The sequence below is a fragment of the Anoplophora glabripennis genome, unplaced genomic scaffold (assembly GCF_000390285.2).
Source record: "Anoplophora glabripennis isolate ALB-LARVAE unplaced genomic scaffold, Agla_2.0 scaffold33, whole genome shotgun sequence".
Lineage (NCBI taxonomy): Eukaryota > Metazoa > Arthropoda > Insecta > Coleoptera > Cerambycidae > Anoplophora > Anoplophora glabripennis.
The window spans coordinates 1569762-1582346 of NW_019416463.1; the positions used below are offsets into that span (position 1 = coordinate 1569762).

A 12585-nucleotide genomic window follows, 5' to 3' on the forward strand; every position below is an offset into this window, starting at 1 on the left:
CATAAATTTATTTAATTTTATTATTCTGTGTATTTTTATCGATGTAAAATTTCCCTGGGAACACGATGGTGCAATTATTTTTTTGCTACTTGCCGTAGTTTACGAGATATTTGCGAAAAACCTTATTTTTTACGGTTTTTTGACCTTTTGACCCCTTTCCTGACCACCTAGGTCAAAAATTTTTGCGGATTCGGATTCCTGAGGGTCAAAAACATATTTGCGCCCAGGTTTGATCGACAGAGGAAAAAATGGAGGTTCAGCCTTCATTTCAATGGACTATTTATTATCTTACGTGGCTAACGGCGTCCTCATGTCAACTCCTAACCTAGCGTACATCAAACACGCTATTCCGTTCTGTTTATTGGCCGCAAATCCCAAAATGTTGGTCAACCTGAGCAGGGAAGGTGGCAGGAGAGAAATTCCAAGTTGGAACAGCCCAAAGCCAAAGGAAACGGCTGCCATCAGCCTCTCTATGACCTTTCTCTCTATTTGGCGATCCTGTCTTTGGAACAGAGAGGTATAGTTAATTTTCAAAATAAAGCGAAGCACCGGTTTACTTACATATTGCCTTGTGAAGGGAATATGTTCAGTGAAGGAAAACTGTGTAAGGAAAGAGAATTTTGGAATGGATTAAGTTTGGAACTCCAAAGGCTTCCGTTCGTGGAGTAAGAGGTTAGGCCACTGTTGGTAGACGTTGATTTTTTGATAAATGATAGATGACGATTATTTACCGCCTGCTCTTCGAATGTGGAGCCTTTGGAGGGGTTGAGGCAGGTGCCGTTGGGAGTTTTGTGTAGAATAGCGGATTTGGAGTGGGGGATTGTGGAGAAGGGGATGTACCCGTTGGCGGGGGGTGACTCGGGGATGTCCCATGCCGCGGCGATTTCACTCAGGCTTTGCGTTAGAGATGACGAAGAGGCCTCAGTAATATTCGATGGATCTAAAACACATTGGACTATATTTTCAATACCTCGATAAATAATAGTAGCTCAGTATACAGGATGATTCATTAACAATGGGAAAATCGGAAGCTGAAGATACTACACGTGAAATGGCGCAAACATGCCTTATCCGAAAGTTGATAGTTTCGGAAATACAGGGTGTTGAAAGTTAAAATTTTAAATTATTTTTTTGCGATTATTATGAAAATTAGTAGGTTAGGAACTTGAAAAGTTGTGAAACTATATTTTTTTGCGCGACGAATAAGATGCGTGTTGTAATTTCAGCATAGCTCGTAGAGGGCGTCACTTACGACCAATTTTACCTAAAATTTAGTTAATAACTTTTTACCCTGTATGTCTAACATGAAACTTGATTCAAAACCTGAAAGAGCAATTATTTTTCCATTAATTTGTGTATTCTTATTTCATTTCGGTATCTCGATCCGTTTTCGAGAAAAATCGATTTAACGAACACTACGTTTTAATAATACGAGAAATTAAAAGCGAAACAAACCAAGTGTTTCTTCGTTTTATTACAACATTTAACAATAAAACAAATGAAATTCGTAATATGATTTAAAGTCAGTGTTCGAAGAATCCACCGTAGACATTTACACACTTTAGACAACGTTTTCTGAGAGATCTTCGAGTTTGAAACAACATATTGGGATTGCGTTTGACTTCGTTGGCAGCGATTTGTATTCTTTGCCACAACTCTTCACACAAACCAATAGATTCTTCCAAATAGAAAAATGAAGAGGATTGAAGTCCGGACTTCTGGGTGGCCAAGTAAAAATGCTTCCACGGCTTGAAGAAGTTCCACTTTATTTAAGAAGAGACATGTGGTTCATGCACGACGGAGCTCCACCGCATTTTTCTTGGCCAGTGCGTGCATATTTAGATGCAGTTTTTCCAAATCGCTGGATTGGCCATGTAAGCATTTTTGCTTGGCCATCCAGAAGTCCGGACTTCAATCCTCTTGATTTTTCTATTTGGTCTCGAATGAAAGATATAGTTTACAAAGAATCTATTGGCTCGTGTGAAGAGTTGTGGCAAAGAATACAAATCGCTGCCAACGAAGTCAGACGCAATCCCAATATGTTGTTTCAAACTCGAAGATCTCTCAGAAAACGTGTAAAGTGTATCAGTGTCAACGGTGGATTCTTCGAACAATTACTTTAAATCATAATTACGTATTTTATTTGTTTTATTGTTAATTGTTGTAATAACACGAAGAAACACTTGGTTTGTTTCGCTTTTAATTTCTCATATTATCAAAACATAGTGTAAGTTAAATCGATTTTTCTTTAAAACGGATCGAGATACCGAAATGAAACAAGAGTACATAATTAATAGAAAAATGATTGTTCTTTCAGGTTTTGAATCAAGTTTGATGTTAAATATACAGGGTAAAAAGTTATTAACTAAATTTTCGGTAAAATTGGTCGTAAGTGGCGCTCTCTATGAGCAATGCTGAAACTACAACACGCATCTTATTCGTCGCCTAGAAAAATATAGTTTCACAAATTTTCAAGTTCCTAACCTACCTATTTTCAGAATAATCGCAAATAAACGATTTAAAATTTTAACATTCAACACCCTGTATTTCCGAAACTATTAACTTTCGGATAAGGTATGTTTGCGCCAATGGTCACCATTTTACGTGTAGTATCTTCAGCTTTCGACTTTCCCATTGTTAATGAATCACCCTGTATGACGGTTTTTAGGTCCGAATTCGTGACACGTGCACCGATTTACGTGAAATTTTAACAGTAAGTTGAAAATAGCTCAAGAAACAAAAGTTACATAGTGTCGATGTGTGCTTTCACCCTGGGGGTGAATGCCACCCCTTCTCTGTGGTGACAATGAAGGCACCCATTTTAATCGCAAAAATCAATAGAGGGATGAATTCTAAGCAGAGTGCTCTATAACGTTTTTACCAAAAATTTATATTTTCCGAGTTATTAGCGATTGAAAATGTTAATTTTTCATCTAAAAAGTAAATATTTTTCAACCATTTTTGATAAATAACTCGAAAACCTTGCTTTTTTTCGAAAAATAAAGTAAAAATAAAGCTTTTGAAATAACGAATCGATTTATTTTTTGTTGATTACCTTAGATGTAATAATAACCGAGTTATCACTCTCTAAAGGCGATTGTTTATTTTTCGGAAAGTAAAATCGAACCTTTTACCGTAAAATAATGGCGAAAGAACTAATTTTTCAAAGAAAATGAATAGAACCTTTTTTTAAAATAAAATGGACATCTCATTTTTTCGGAGAAATAAACTCAATGGCTGAACCATAAAAATAGAAACTAAGCGTAATCTATGCACATTTGACTTTATTTAGGTACTAATAATAGGCTCTGCAAGTTTGACCGCTTTAGAATGCCTAAATTTAAAAAAAGTTTGAAATAATGAGATTTTTTTTTTAATTTTTAAAAAAATTTCCTTATTTTCGAAATAACTCAAATACCAAACAAAATACGTGAAAAATGCAGGAGTTCAAAATTAAAAGTCATTTTTTTATAATATTTTTGCTCTCTTTCAATTTTTCTGTGGAGCAAAAATTAACTGAGATATTACGTTTTTTAGTTTGCATTTGCGTGTAAAAAAGAAGGTGGTCCTTCTTTGAACCCTTAAATCCTAAAAATCTCGAAAACGAAGATTTCAAGACCCTTCAACTATAAAGGTTGATTTGTAGCTCTTGCAATTCCCTGCAAATTGCTTTTTGGAGCGATGAAAAATATTAAAAATTAAAAAAGTTATCGTGAAAAAACGAAGTTTATTATTAAGTGAAAATTGTCGGATCTTGTAAATGGCTTAATTTCCGATAGTTTCCGATTTAGAGACCTGTTAAATCAATAATATTAAATGGTACCCGAATTTTATTCATAAAGAAAGTCTTTAGTCATATGGTTCAGCAAAAGGAGATTCTGTTGATTAAAACATTTTTTCATCGTGCACCAATAAAGTAAATAAACTAAACTAAACTTGTGTATTTTGAATACTTTTTAGTATATATTTTTTTTCAATTTTGGTATAAAACCTTTTACAAAAACAAAATAAAAAATATTAAACAGGAAATAAATTCCCCATAATATCCACCTACATATGACTAATCACTAAACACATAATTTAACAGACTCAGACGTAGAACCCATATCATGCTTAATATGAAACGTATGGTGTCATTACGTATCTCTGTTTTTCCCATAAAAAATTTGATAACGCCTACTAGACATATTAAGAGGCAGTCATTCACCTACCCTTTTAACCTCTCTCAAATGTACTTTGATATTATATTACTATACATGAATGTTTTGGTTTTTTGAAATATTTGACTTATCATCACAGTGTCCTCAACAGGAATTTAAGAATAAAATTCTTTTATCGTAGTGATTATTCTCGTAAAACAGTTATTTTTTTCAGTGTTATCTCCGTTATATATAAAATTTTAAATTTTTACAATAAATTAACGTGCTTCCACTTAATTGTATTGTATTTCAATCAATCATAGAGATAACGACGTGAATCAAGAAACAAATTCTTCAGAGAAGATGAGTCTACAGTTTAATTTGCTCATAGTTTCTTTGATTTACCAGACAGGGCGAAATTTCAATTATGCTGGATGACTTTTTGGATGTACAGAGGACTCTTACAAATACAATTTTGTAAAAAAAAATCAAAAAGGGTAGATCGAAAATGATTTAAATATACACTTCTGCACGGCACTGGAAACTGCTCCACTGTAAAACCAGACCTTGCACAAGGCGACCGGCACGGTGGCAAATTGTAATAATAAATTAACGGACAAAAACTTGAAAGAATTTCCCAAGGAAAGAAATAAATAGATTTTTAGCAACCCCTATTTTATATCCGCAAATTCAACTGCTTTTATCGCTATTAATTAATAAAATTCATTTTTGTGGTTTTAATTAATAAAATAATTTGACATATCTGATATTACAACAATTATTCAAAATTTCACCATAACAAAAATGTTGTCTTGCTTCACCATTAATTAAAAGGATATCCATCAACTTCGAGTTGCACGTAAGCCATTTTTGACACTAACTACTAAAGAACTATTGTAAACGCTATCGCAACGACGTGAATACTAATTGTAAAATCGGATTTCAGAATTTGGAGTCGCTGGGGCCACGTGGCTCTCCATGCGCATTGCGTTATTCGCACAATTCGAATGACTCTACTAGAGATTACAGTTGTCCAGCCATGTACTGGTAGCAAATACTACAACTTCAATTTTTTTTTCTCGAAAATTGTAAGGATTTTACAATTTTTTTTTTACGATATTAAAACTCAATTTTTCATTGTGTATCTAGTCCCAAATTTGTTTGGATAAGTTGTGAATCACCCTGTACATTTCCCGTGAAAATAATACTACTATTTCTTATTTTTTTCCTAATGTTCCTCCTAACAGAGATATCGGGCTTCAAAGGGGTACCTAAAGATTTACGGTTTAGGTTTTAACTTAAACACCACCTTGTTTATTTTGACGAAATTTTGTAGTAGTACATTACAGATAAATGTCCATGATTTGGTGTCCAGAAATGGACTGGCCCCAACACATATTTTCAAAATGTTGACAGGATGTCATACTATCGAACCGAAAAGATTATTTTTTAAATATCCTTTAAAAAAGGGGCTCCTTGTATATATTTCGATAAAATGAACGGTGTTCCATATAAATTAGTAGAAGTGCAGCAACAAATTGAATTTAATTTTTTGCACATTTCATGAATGTAATTAAAAAAATATCAAAAGCATTTAATTAGCGACAGGCAGAGCGGGGCGGACCTCTTTTTTATGTGGAATCATCCAAACCTATTTATTCAACAACTGTAAATTCTAGAAAACTACAACAACAATCTTTAAGCCCAGCCCTTTCAAAAATTTTTGGAATTGACAAAATTAAATTACATTAAATAATACATGAACTAATTTGTAAAAAAATAAAAACCTTTCATTTTTTAAAATATAAAGATCATATTTTTTAAACAAAAAAATTATAGCGAGAGGTAATGTTTTTTTACCTCTATATGCTCCCGATAGTTAAGCAGATACTTATTGAACACCCTGTATTTTCATGCTAAATGTATATTTAAAAAATTAAGACAAAAGACATACGGAACGTATTAAGCTGGTTTTTCTAAAAATATTTTAATTTCTATACACTATGTAGTAAATTATATCGTGTATAAAACAAAATTATCTAGAATTTTGTGATTGTAGATAATTTTGTCCAACATATAACAGGATCTTTTTCATGTAAGTAGCAGTGTGGTAAGTCGCATTACCTCACAAATATTTATCGTAGAGGCGTTCTAAATACGCAACTGCTGATAACATTAACGTCCTTAGCTGAGATACGCTATAATTTTTTGCAAATTTAATGATTTGGTGGTTTGAATAACATAATAAATTATGCCTTATCTCGACGAGAGCAATAAAAAATGGACAATTCTTCTCATTAGTTTAAAAATGATATAATTATATAATTCGCATCAACTGTAGATATTTATTTTATAAAAAAATATATAGCGATGTCCTTCTAATATTCTTTGTTGGTTTAATTTTTTTGGTCTTCTGTCATATTCTAACAATATGATATTTATTCATAGACCGGTAAACGCGCAAATATATTTCTATCACGCGCGCTCGCTATGGGACCTATAGTGTAGTGGTTTAGGTGCACGGAAAGTGCCAGATAGTAGAAGAGCGTGATGTTATTTTCATAGCGCAACGCTCCAGTCTGCTATTTAATTCGATTTTTTTACATAAGCAGCAGGTATGACATTAGTTTGACATTAAATCCTGTATTGACGTCAATAAATGTTACTTGTATTGCTTTATGAAATTTTATATTCTAAATACAAGATATATACTATAAAAAACTTAACTTTAAAATAGTTACGCCATAAAATGTCAAACTAATAACATTCCCAATGAAATTCGAGTACAAAGCTTCTTGAAAAATATATACCTAGCTAAAATTATACTCTTATTATTTTTGATGCCCTGAATCTCAAAATCAAAAGACAATACCTAAGTGCATGATCTTATTTTTTATGTTTTATCACCCTCTAAATGTTTTCCACTTATTTCCACAACACCCTGTTTATAATGTCATAAGTTAAAAACGTATAACCATGGAAATAAACCAATTCACTAAATTAAATAATAAAATTTTCAACACACGTTATCAACTCAGATTAAATATCAAACAAATATCACACCAGCTAGATGTAACAAAATTATCGCTTAAAATAACAGATTTCATTAAAGGCGGCACGGGTGTTATAGGATAACAATGCCTTCGGTCAATGTACATCCTTCGAGCCAGAGGCCCAAACATTTTAGATATTTTATTCACTATTATAACAACAGTAGTCGTGTAATGCGTCTCAGAATAGGATGATTATTGAAAAATAACAGACTACCTGGACTTTACTTTTTAAAAAAATCATGCTTGTCGTAAACTTATAATTTCAATCTTTCTTTTGATATAACTCATTTGATGTTATACTATTTTATCACCATATCCTTCGTCATTTGTTACTTAAGTAATGATATTAATATCATTGTAGACAAAAACTTCAATTGCTAGCAGCCTGCCATAGATTCTTTCAGTAATATATTTTCAGCATCAGCATAAATTCCTTTGTAACGCATTAGTAAAATAGTATTGTGGCATTTGAGCTCATGAAACAAATTGGTATCTTGAATCTGCGATTGTAACTGCATTTTGAGTTTCAATTAAATATTTTAAAGTTTCTCACATTCTACATATTGTACACAAATTCGAAATCTTTGACTACCATTGTAATCCACAAAGACCATTTATAGGACATGGAAGTTACATAAAGATCATTTTAATTTAATAATTTAAGTGTTTTTATATGAGGATATATCAATTACAATCAATGTTATACAAAACTAATGCAAACAATTAAAGGGTCAGAAGAGTTTCCGAAATTTTTCCGTGATTTTTGACAGACTGTATTTAGGTGAAAAATGGTCGTATTGGAAATTAAAAAAAACATTTTGAAGCTCTAAGATTCTAGTTTTTAGATTTTTCGGTCGAAATTTTTTAGTTACGGTTATCATCGATCAAGTTTACGGACTGGGAAAATTTTTTTTCAGCTAAACCATTGCATGGACCAGATAGCTTGTCTATTCAGCTTCAATTTCCTTTTTTTTTAATTTTAATACGACAATTTTTCCTCGAAATATCGGACTTTTAATGGAAAAGGATTCTTTTGTCTTCAATCATCGATATCGTGCCGACAAATATGGTCGTACAGTACAGTATTTTTCCAACTCCGTGAAAAAAAAATGTGCAAAATTGTTTGTCGAGCTATTTCTTAGAATTGCATGATAACCGTAGCTACTAAAAAATTTCGACCGAAAGATCTGAAAACTACAATGTTAGAGCTTCAAAACGCTTATTTTAAATTCCCGATACGACCATTTTTCACCTAAATACAGTCTGTCAAAAATTATGGAAAATTTTCGGAAAATCTTGACCCTTTATTTTTTTTTGCATTAGTTTATACTGCAATGTAGAATTTCTTTGCATGTAAACCATTTCCCTCATATTACCTGGTAGATGAAGCTCTCCAATATGCTCCGTATACAACGCCAGAATTTCCTTATAAACCTTCTGATACACCTTCCAGGCTTTCCTCAGTACCCATCCCGCCTTGAAATATCCTGAAAAGTCCTGCTGCAGAAACGTCAGTATTCCTATGCATACTTGGGAGTCCGCTAGGATGATCTGGGTTTCCAATTGCTCGGCAAGCGGCTTGGGAGGTTCACTTCTACCAAAAACTCTTGGTATCATCTGCCTGAGCCAACCTGTCTCTGCCACGCATCTCTTCTCCACGTCCTTTAGGGTTGAAATGGCTAGATTAAGTTTGTCTTCTTCGAAGCTCATCAACGCATCCTAAAAGAAAACAAATTATTTATGTTGACGTGTATTGGAAATAAGAGACGATCTGGTTTAACAATTTTTGGGCAGGTTGCCACGTCATCGGTTTAGCCTTGTTGACGTTTTAACGATTTCCATCAATTCCGAGTTGCTATACACGTAAGCCATTTTTGACACTTGAAAAACTAATGTAAACACTATTCGGAATCACCTGAGGTCACGTGGATCACCCATTATAAGAGAATGAACTTAAGTTTGCTACAATATAAAATTAACATGTAATCCTGACATCAATGAAACTAATAAATATCCTTTTTGAGGTCGTGATTCCAAAAAGAAGGACGTAGATCCGCTGAATCTGGTCAATTTAGCGAAAATCTTTTTATTTACTTTAGTAGTGTGAGTGTACTACTCGTAAGTAAATTTCTCCCTGCAGCAAATTTTATCATACGATGTCGATATTTCACTCTTCACGCTATTCCCAGAAGATTCAAGGATATCGAACCGCATAAAATGCGGACCTACTGTCCATGTTTTGGCGAAGTGCCAAATTATTATTTATCTCTGACCTTTCATGAGTCAGCTAGTATTTATAGTGTAGGTTTATCGTCATATAGTCCAAATGAAAACAGGAAGAATTAATTTTTTCAAACGCAGAAGTCTTCAATTAGTTCTTGTAGGTATTTTTTGTGTTCGTTATACAGATCCTTGATGATAAAGATAATCTTTTTTTTATAATTAATAGGTATACTTCGCTTCCATTTATCTATGAGTTGTAGAAAGAAATAATTACTGATACTATTTTTAATTATTCAACAGATTTTGACACTGAAAGCAATTCAAACTCAATGCTTTTGGTATTAATATCTAGTGTTTTTTTTGTACAATATACGATATGTATGTATGAAAAAATAATTTTAGTGATTTATTTTCAATATACTCTAAAACGCTCGTTCAAATACTGTAGTTAATTTTCTTATTAACATTACCCTCAATGATGTTTCATTGTATAACACACGAATTACTACATAAAAATTTATTTCAATGTCTAAGTTACATTAACTAAAAACATATCACTGATCACTTTTTCTTGGGATCTGGAGTACTTTTTGGCGGAAGTATCTTGGAAATACCCAAAAGTTGATCTGCCTTTTTAGCTGGCTTGCTTGGAGGTACTTGACTTTTTGCCGCTATGGACTGGGATTTGAGACGACCTGCCTTCTGATTGTACTCCGTGTATTGCTTGATAATCTCTTTCTTCCCTTCGCCAGCTAATTTTATGGCCGTGTTTGCTGTTACTACAAATACCATTTTGGTAAACTCGAACGCAGCAATTGCGTAATTTACAATTTTATCTTTTGACATATCTCATTTGACATACGGCAAATTTTTATTTTCAAGGATAACAGTCGGACATACCATGCAGTGAACAAGGAAAATCACTTATTAATACACTACAACGGTCACTGCGATGTAGGAAGTGATCGGCTAACTGGGTAGCAATCCCAGAAAATATTTTTTGATGAACTGACAGATGAAGTGTTCTATAGCTTCTCAAAATTATCGTTTACAAAAAGGAAATTTCAGAAAAAAATTGACCGTAACCATTACCACATACCTATTAAACAAGGCCTCAAATCTGATGCTCTTTTGTTTTGTGGCGTCACTACTTGTGGTATTAAGTCTCTAATTTTAACAAATAGATGTACGCATTGTGGTTAGTTTAATTTAATTATTATTTACATATAACTGCTGTGTATATAATACGTGTTAATTCTAAAACCTTACACAATTTCCGTGGATTAAATCAGTTGTTAGAGGTTAGGCGGAAGTTTTTTTGGATGTGGGTTAAGGAGCAGTATTTATTGCATTTCTTGTGTCAAGAAAACAGTAATCGGTAAACTCCCCGCGATAGTTTTGTTCCGTTAAAAATTTTTATTTACATTTCGCTAAAGAACATATTATTCGTAATATTACACAGAAAGATTCTAGTACAGGTAATTTAATTTTAAAATTAAATCCTCCTTATGCATTATGATAAATTCACGAAATTTATTAGTTTTTAAATCTTTCGAAAACGAAGCATTTCCCGACACATTTTAATAGAAACTAGATAGAATAGATTAGCGAAATTATTCATAATTAAAGTTTAGCGCAATATATTATTAACACCCTGTACAGTCAACAACTTTTATTATTGATAAAATCCTCTTTTCAAAATTTGAGTGAATAAAACTGCAGTTATCTTAAAAGTTACACAAAAAAAATACATATTTAGAACAGGCTAAATTTATAAAGCTTCATATCCTGATTCACAATTGTTAAACAAAGTCTACCACATCTTAATTAAAAAATAATTAAAAAGTACAGCAGATAAAATTGCTCATAATATTTGTATCCACTTACCATAAACATTGCGAAGGAATATCCCGCAAACATAACTAAACTGTCCGGATACTGCAAAAATAGATTTTTCGCATCTGTGCTATTATTATTTATAATTAGATTAATCCCTTGTTTAGCTAAAATCCATTCAGGCACTTTATTTTTGTTGTCAGTTTCCGATGGGCCGCTATTTTCAGGTACGTTATCATTACAACTTGCCATTTCAAAAAATATGATTTTTTAAATTACATCTTTGTCATATGTTCACTAATGTGCGATTTCAAATTGAATAGTTTTCTTGATAGTACCATCTTTTGCACTTTGTTTACGGACTTTTTTTAGATTGTAACTAATAGTTGAGGGCCGAGCTCACTAAGGATGGTGTGGTTTCACTGGAATTTGCTTGTGTTTTAAAAAGGGACTGTGTTTGACAGGGTTGTCAAATATTTGCCGCGGTTGCGTTATGTAGCGTATTGATTTGCACCTTCTCAGTAGGGGATGCATATACGTGGGTTGTTCTAAAAATACCCCTCGAAAATTTGTTTTACTGAGAACGTAATGACGATAAATGAATTTCAGGGTACAGTTGGGTGACGCATTGTTTAATAAAAATAATTAATTACATTGATTTCCAACAGGTTTTCATCCAGTTACAGTAAAATTTATAATTGAAGGTGGAAAAACACAATAAAAAACTTGGATTACAAAGAAAAAATACAAAAATATCTAAAGTTACGCATTATATTAAATTAGTGTCAAATGTACCACTCCCTTAAGGTTATTAAATCTTTGATCTCCGAACAGCGTTTAAGTTTGTTTTTGTTAATACTGTAGTAAAACTTTATTGAATTAAGCATTTTAGAAAGTCTGAGCTTTGCATTTGCATATATACTGGGTGCCACCTAGCAAATATTACATACCTCAAGAGTATAATCTAGAACCCAAATGGTGTCGACTTAACCAAACTTGTTTTAACAAAAAAATTACGCAAAAAAGTTAAAGGGTGTTAGTTTATTTTTTTATTTCTTATTTTCTCTTTAACTCAGAACCCATAGTTAACCGAACTGAGCAAAATTTGCTGCTGCTTAGTTTCTCTTCATGAAGTATGCAGTGATTATGTTCCTATTAGGTTAAATCACTCAGGGCGTTCATTTTACTACAACCCATTGTGAATATTCTTCTATAACTTTTTTGTACGTTTAAATTTTTACACGCAATTATCAGAAATAGGTAGAGAACCGACCCCCAATTGTTGCCTGTTTGATTATAAGTTCAATGAATGTTGTGAAGCTATCACAAAACCC

General features: G+C 32.6%; 1 protein-coding gene across 1 annotated transcript in view; it reads right to left on the reverse strand.

The window, feature by feature from the left end:
- Positions 1-11503, reverse strand: part of LOC108912678 (tetratricopeptide repeat protein 39C-like) — a 26207-nt gene extending 14704 nt beyond the window's left edge. Inside the window, exons 1-4 of the mRNA XM_023454614.1 lie at positions 11303-11503; positions 8569-8911; positions 562-940; positions 293-502 (exon numbers count right to left, since the gene is read on the reverse strand). Of these exons, the coding sequence (XP_023310382.1) occupies positions 293-502; positions 562-940; positions 8569-8911; positions 11303-11503 (1133 nt within the window). The remainder of the gene's footprint in view (positions 1-292; positions 503-561; positions 941-8568; positions 8912-11302) is intronic.
- Positions 11504-12585: the final 1082 nt, after the last annotated feature.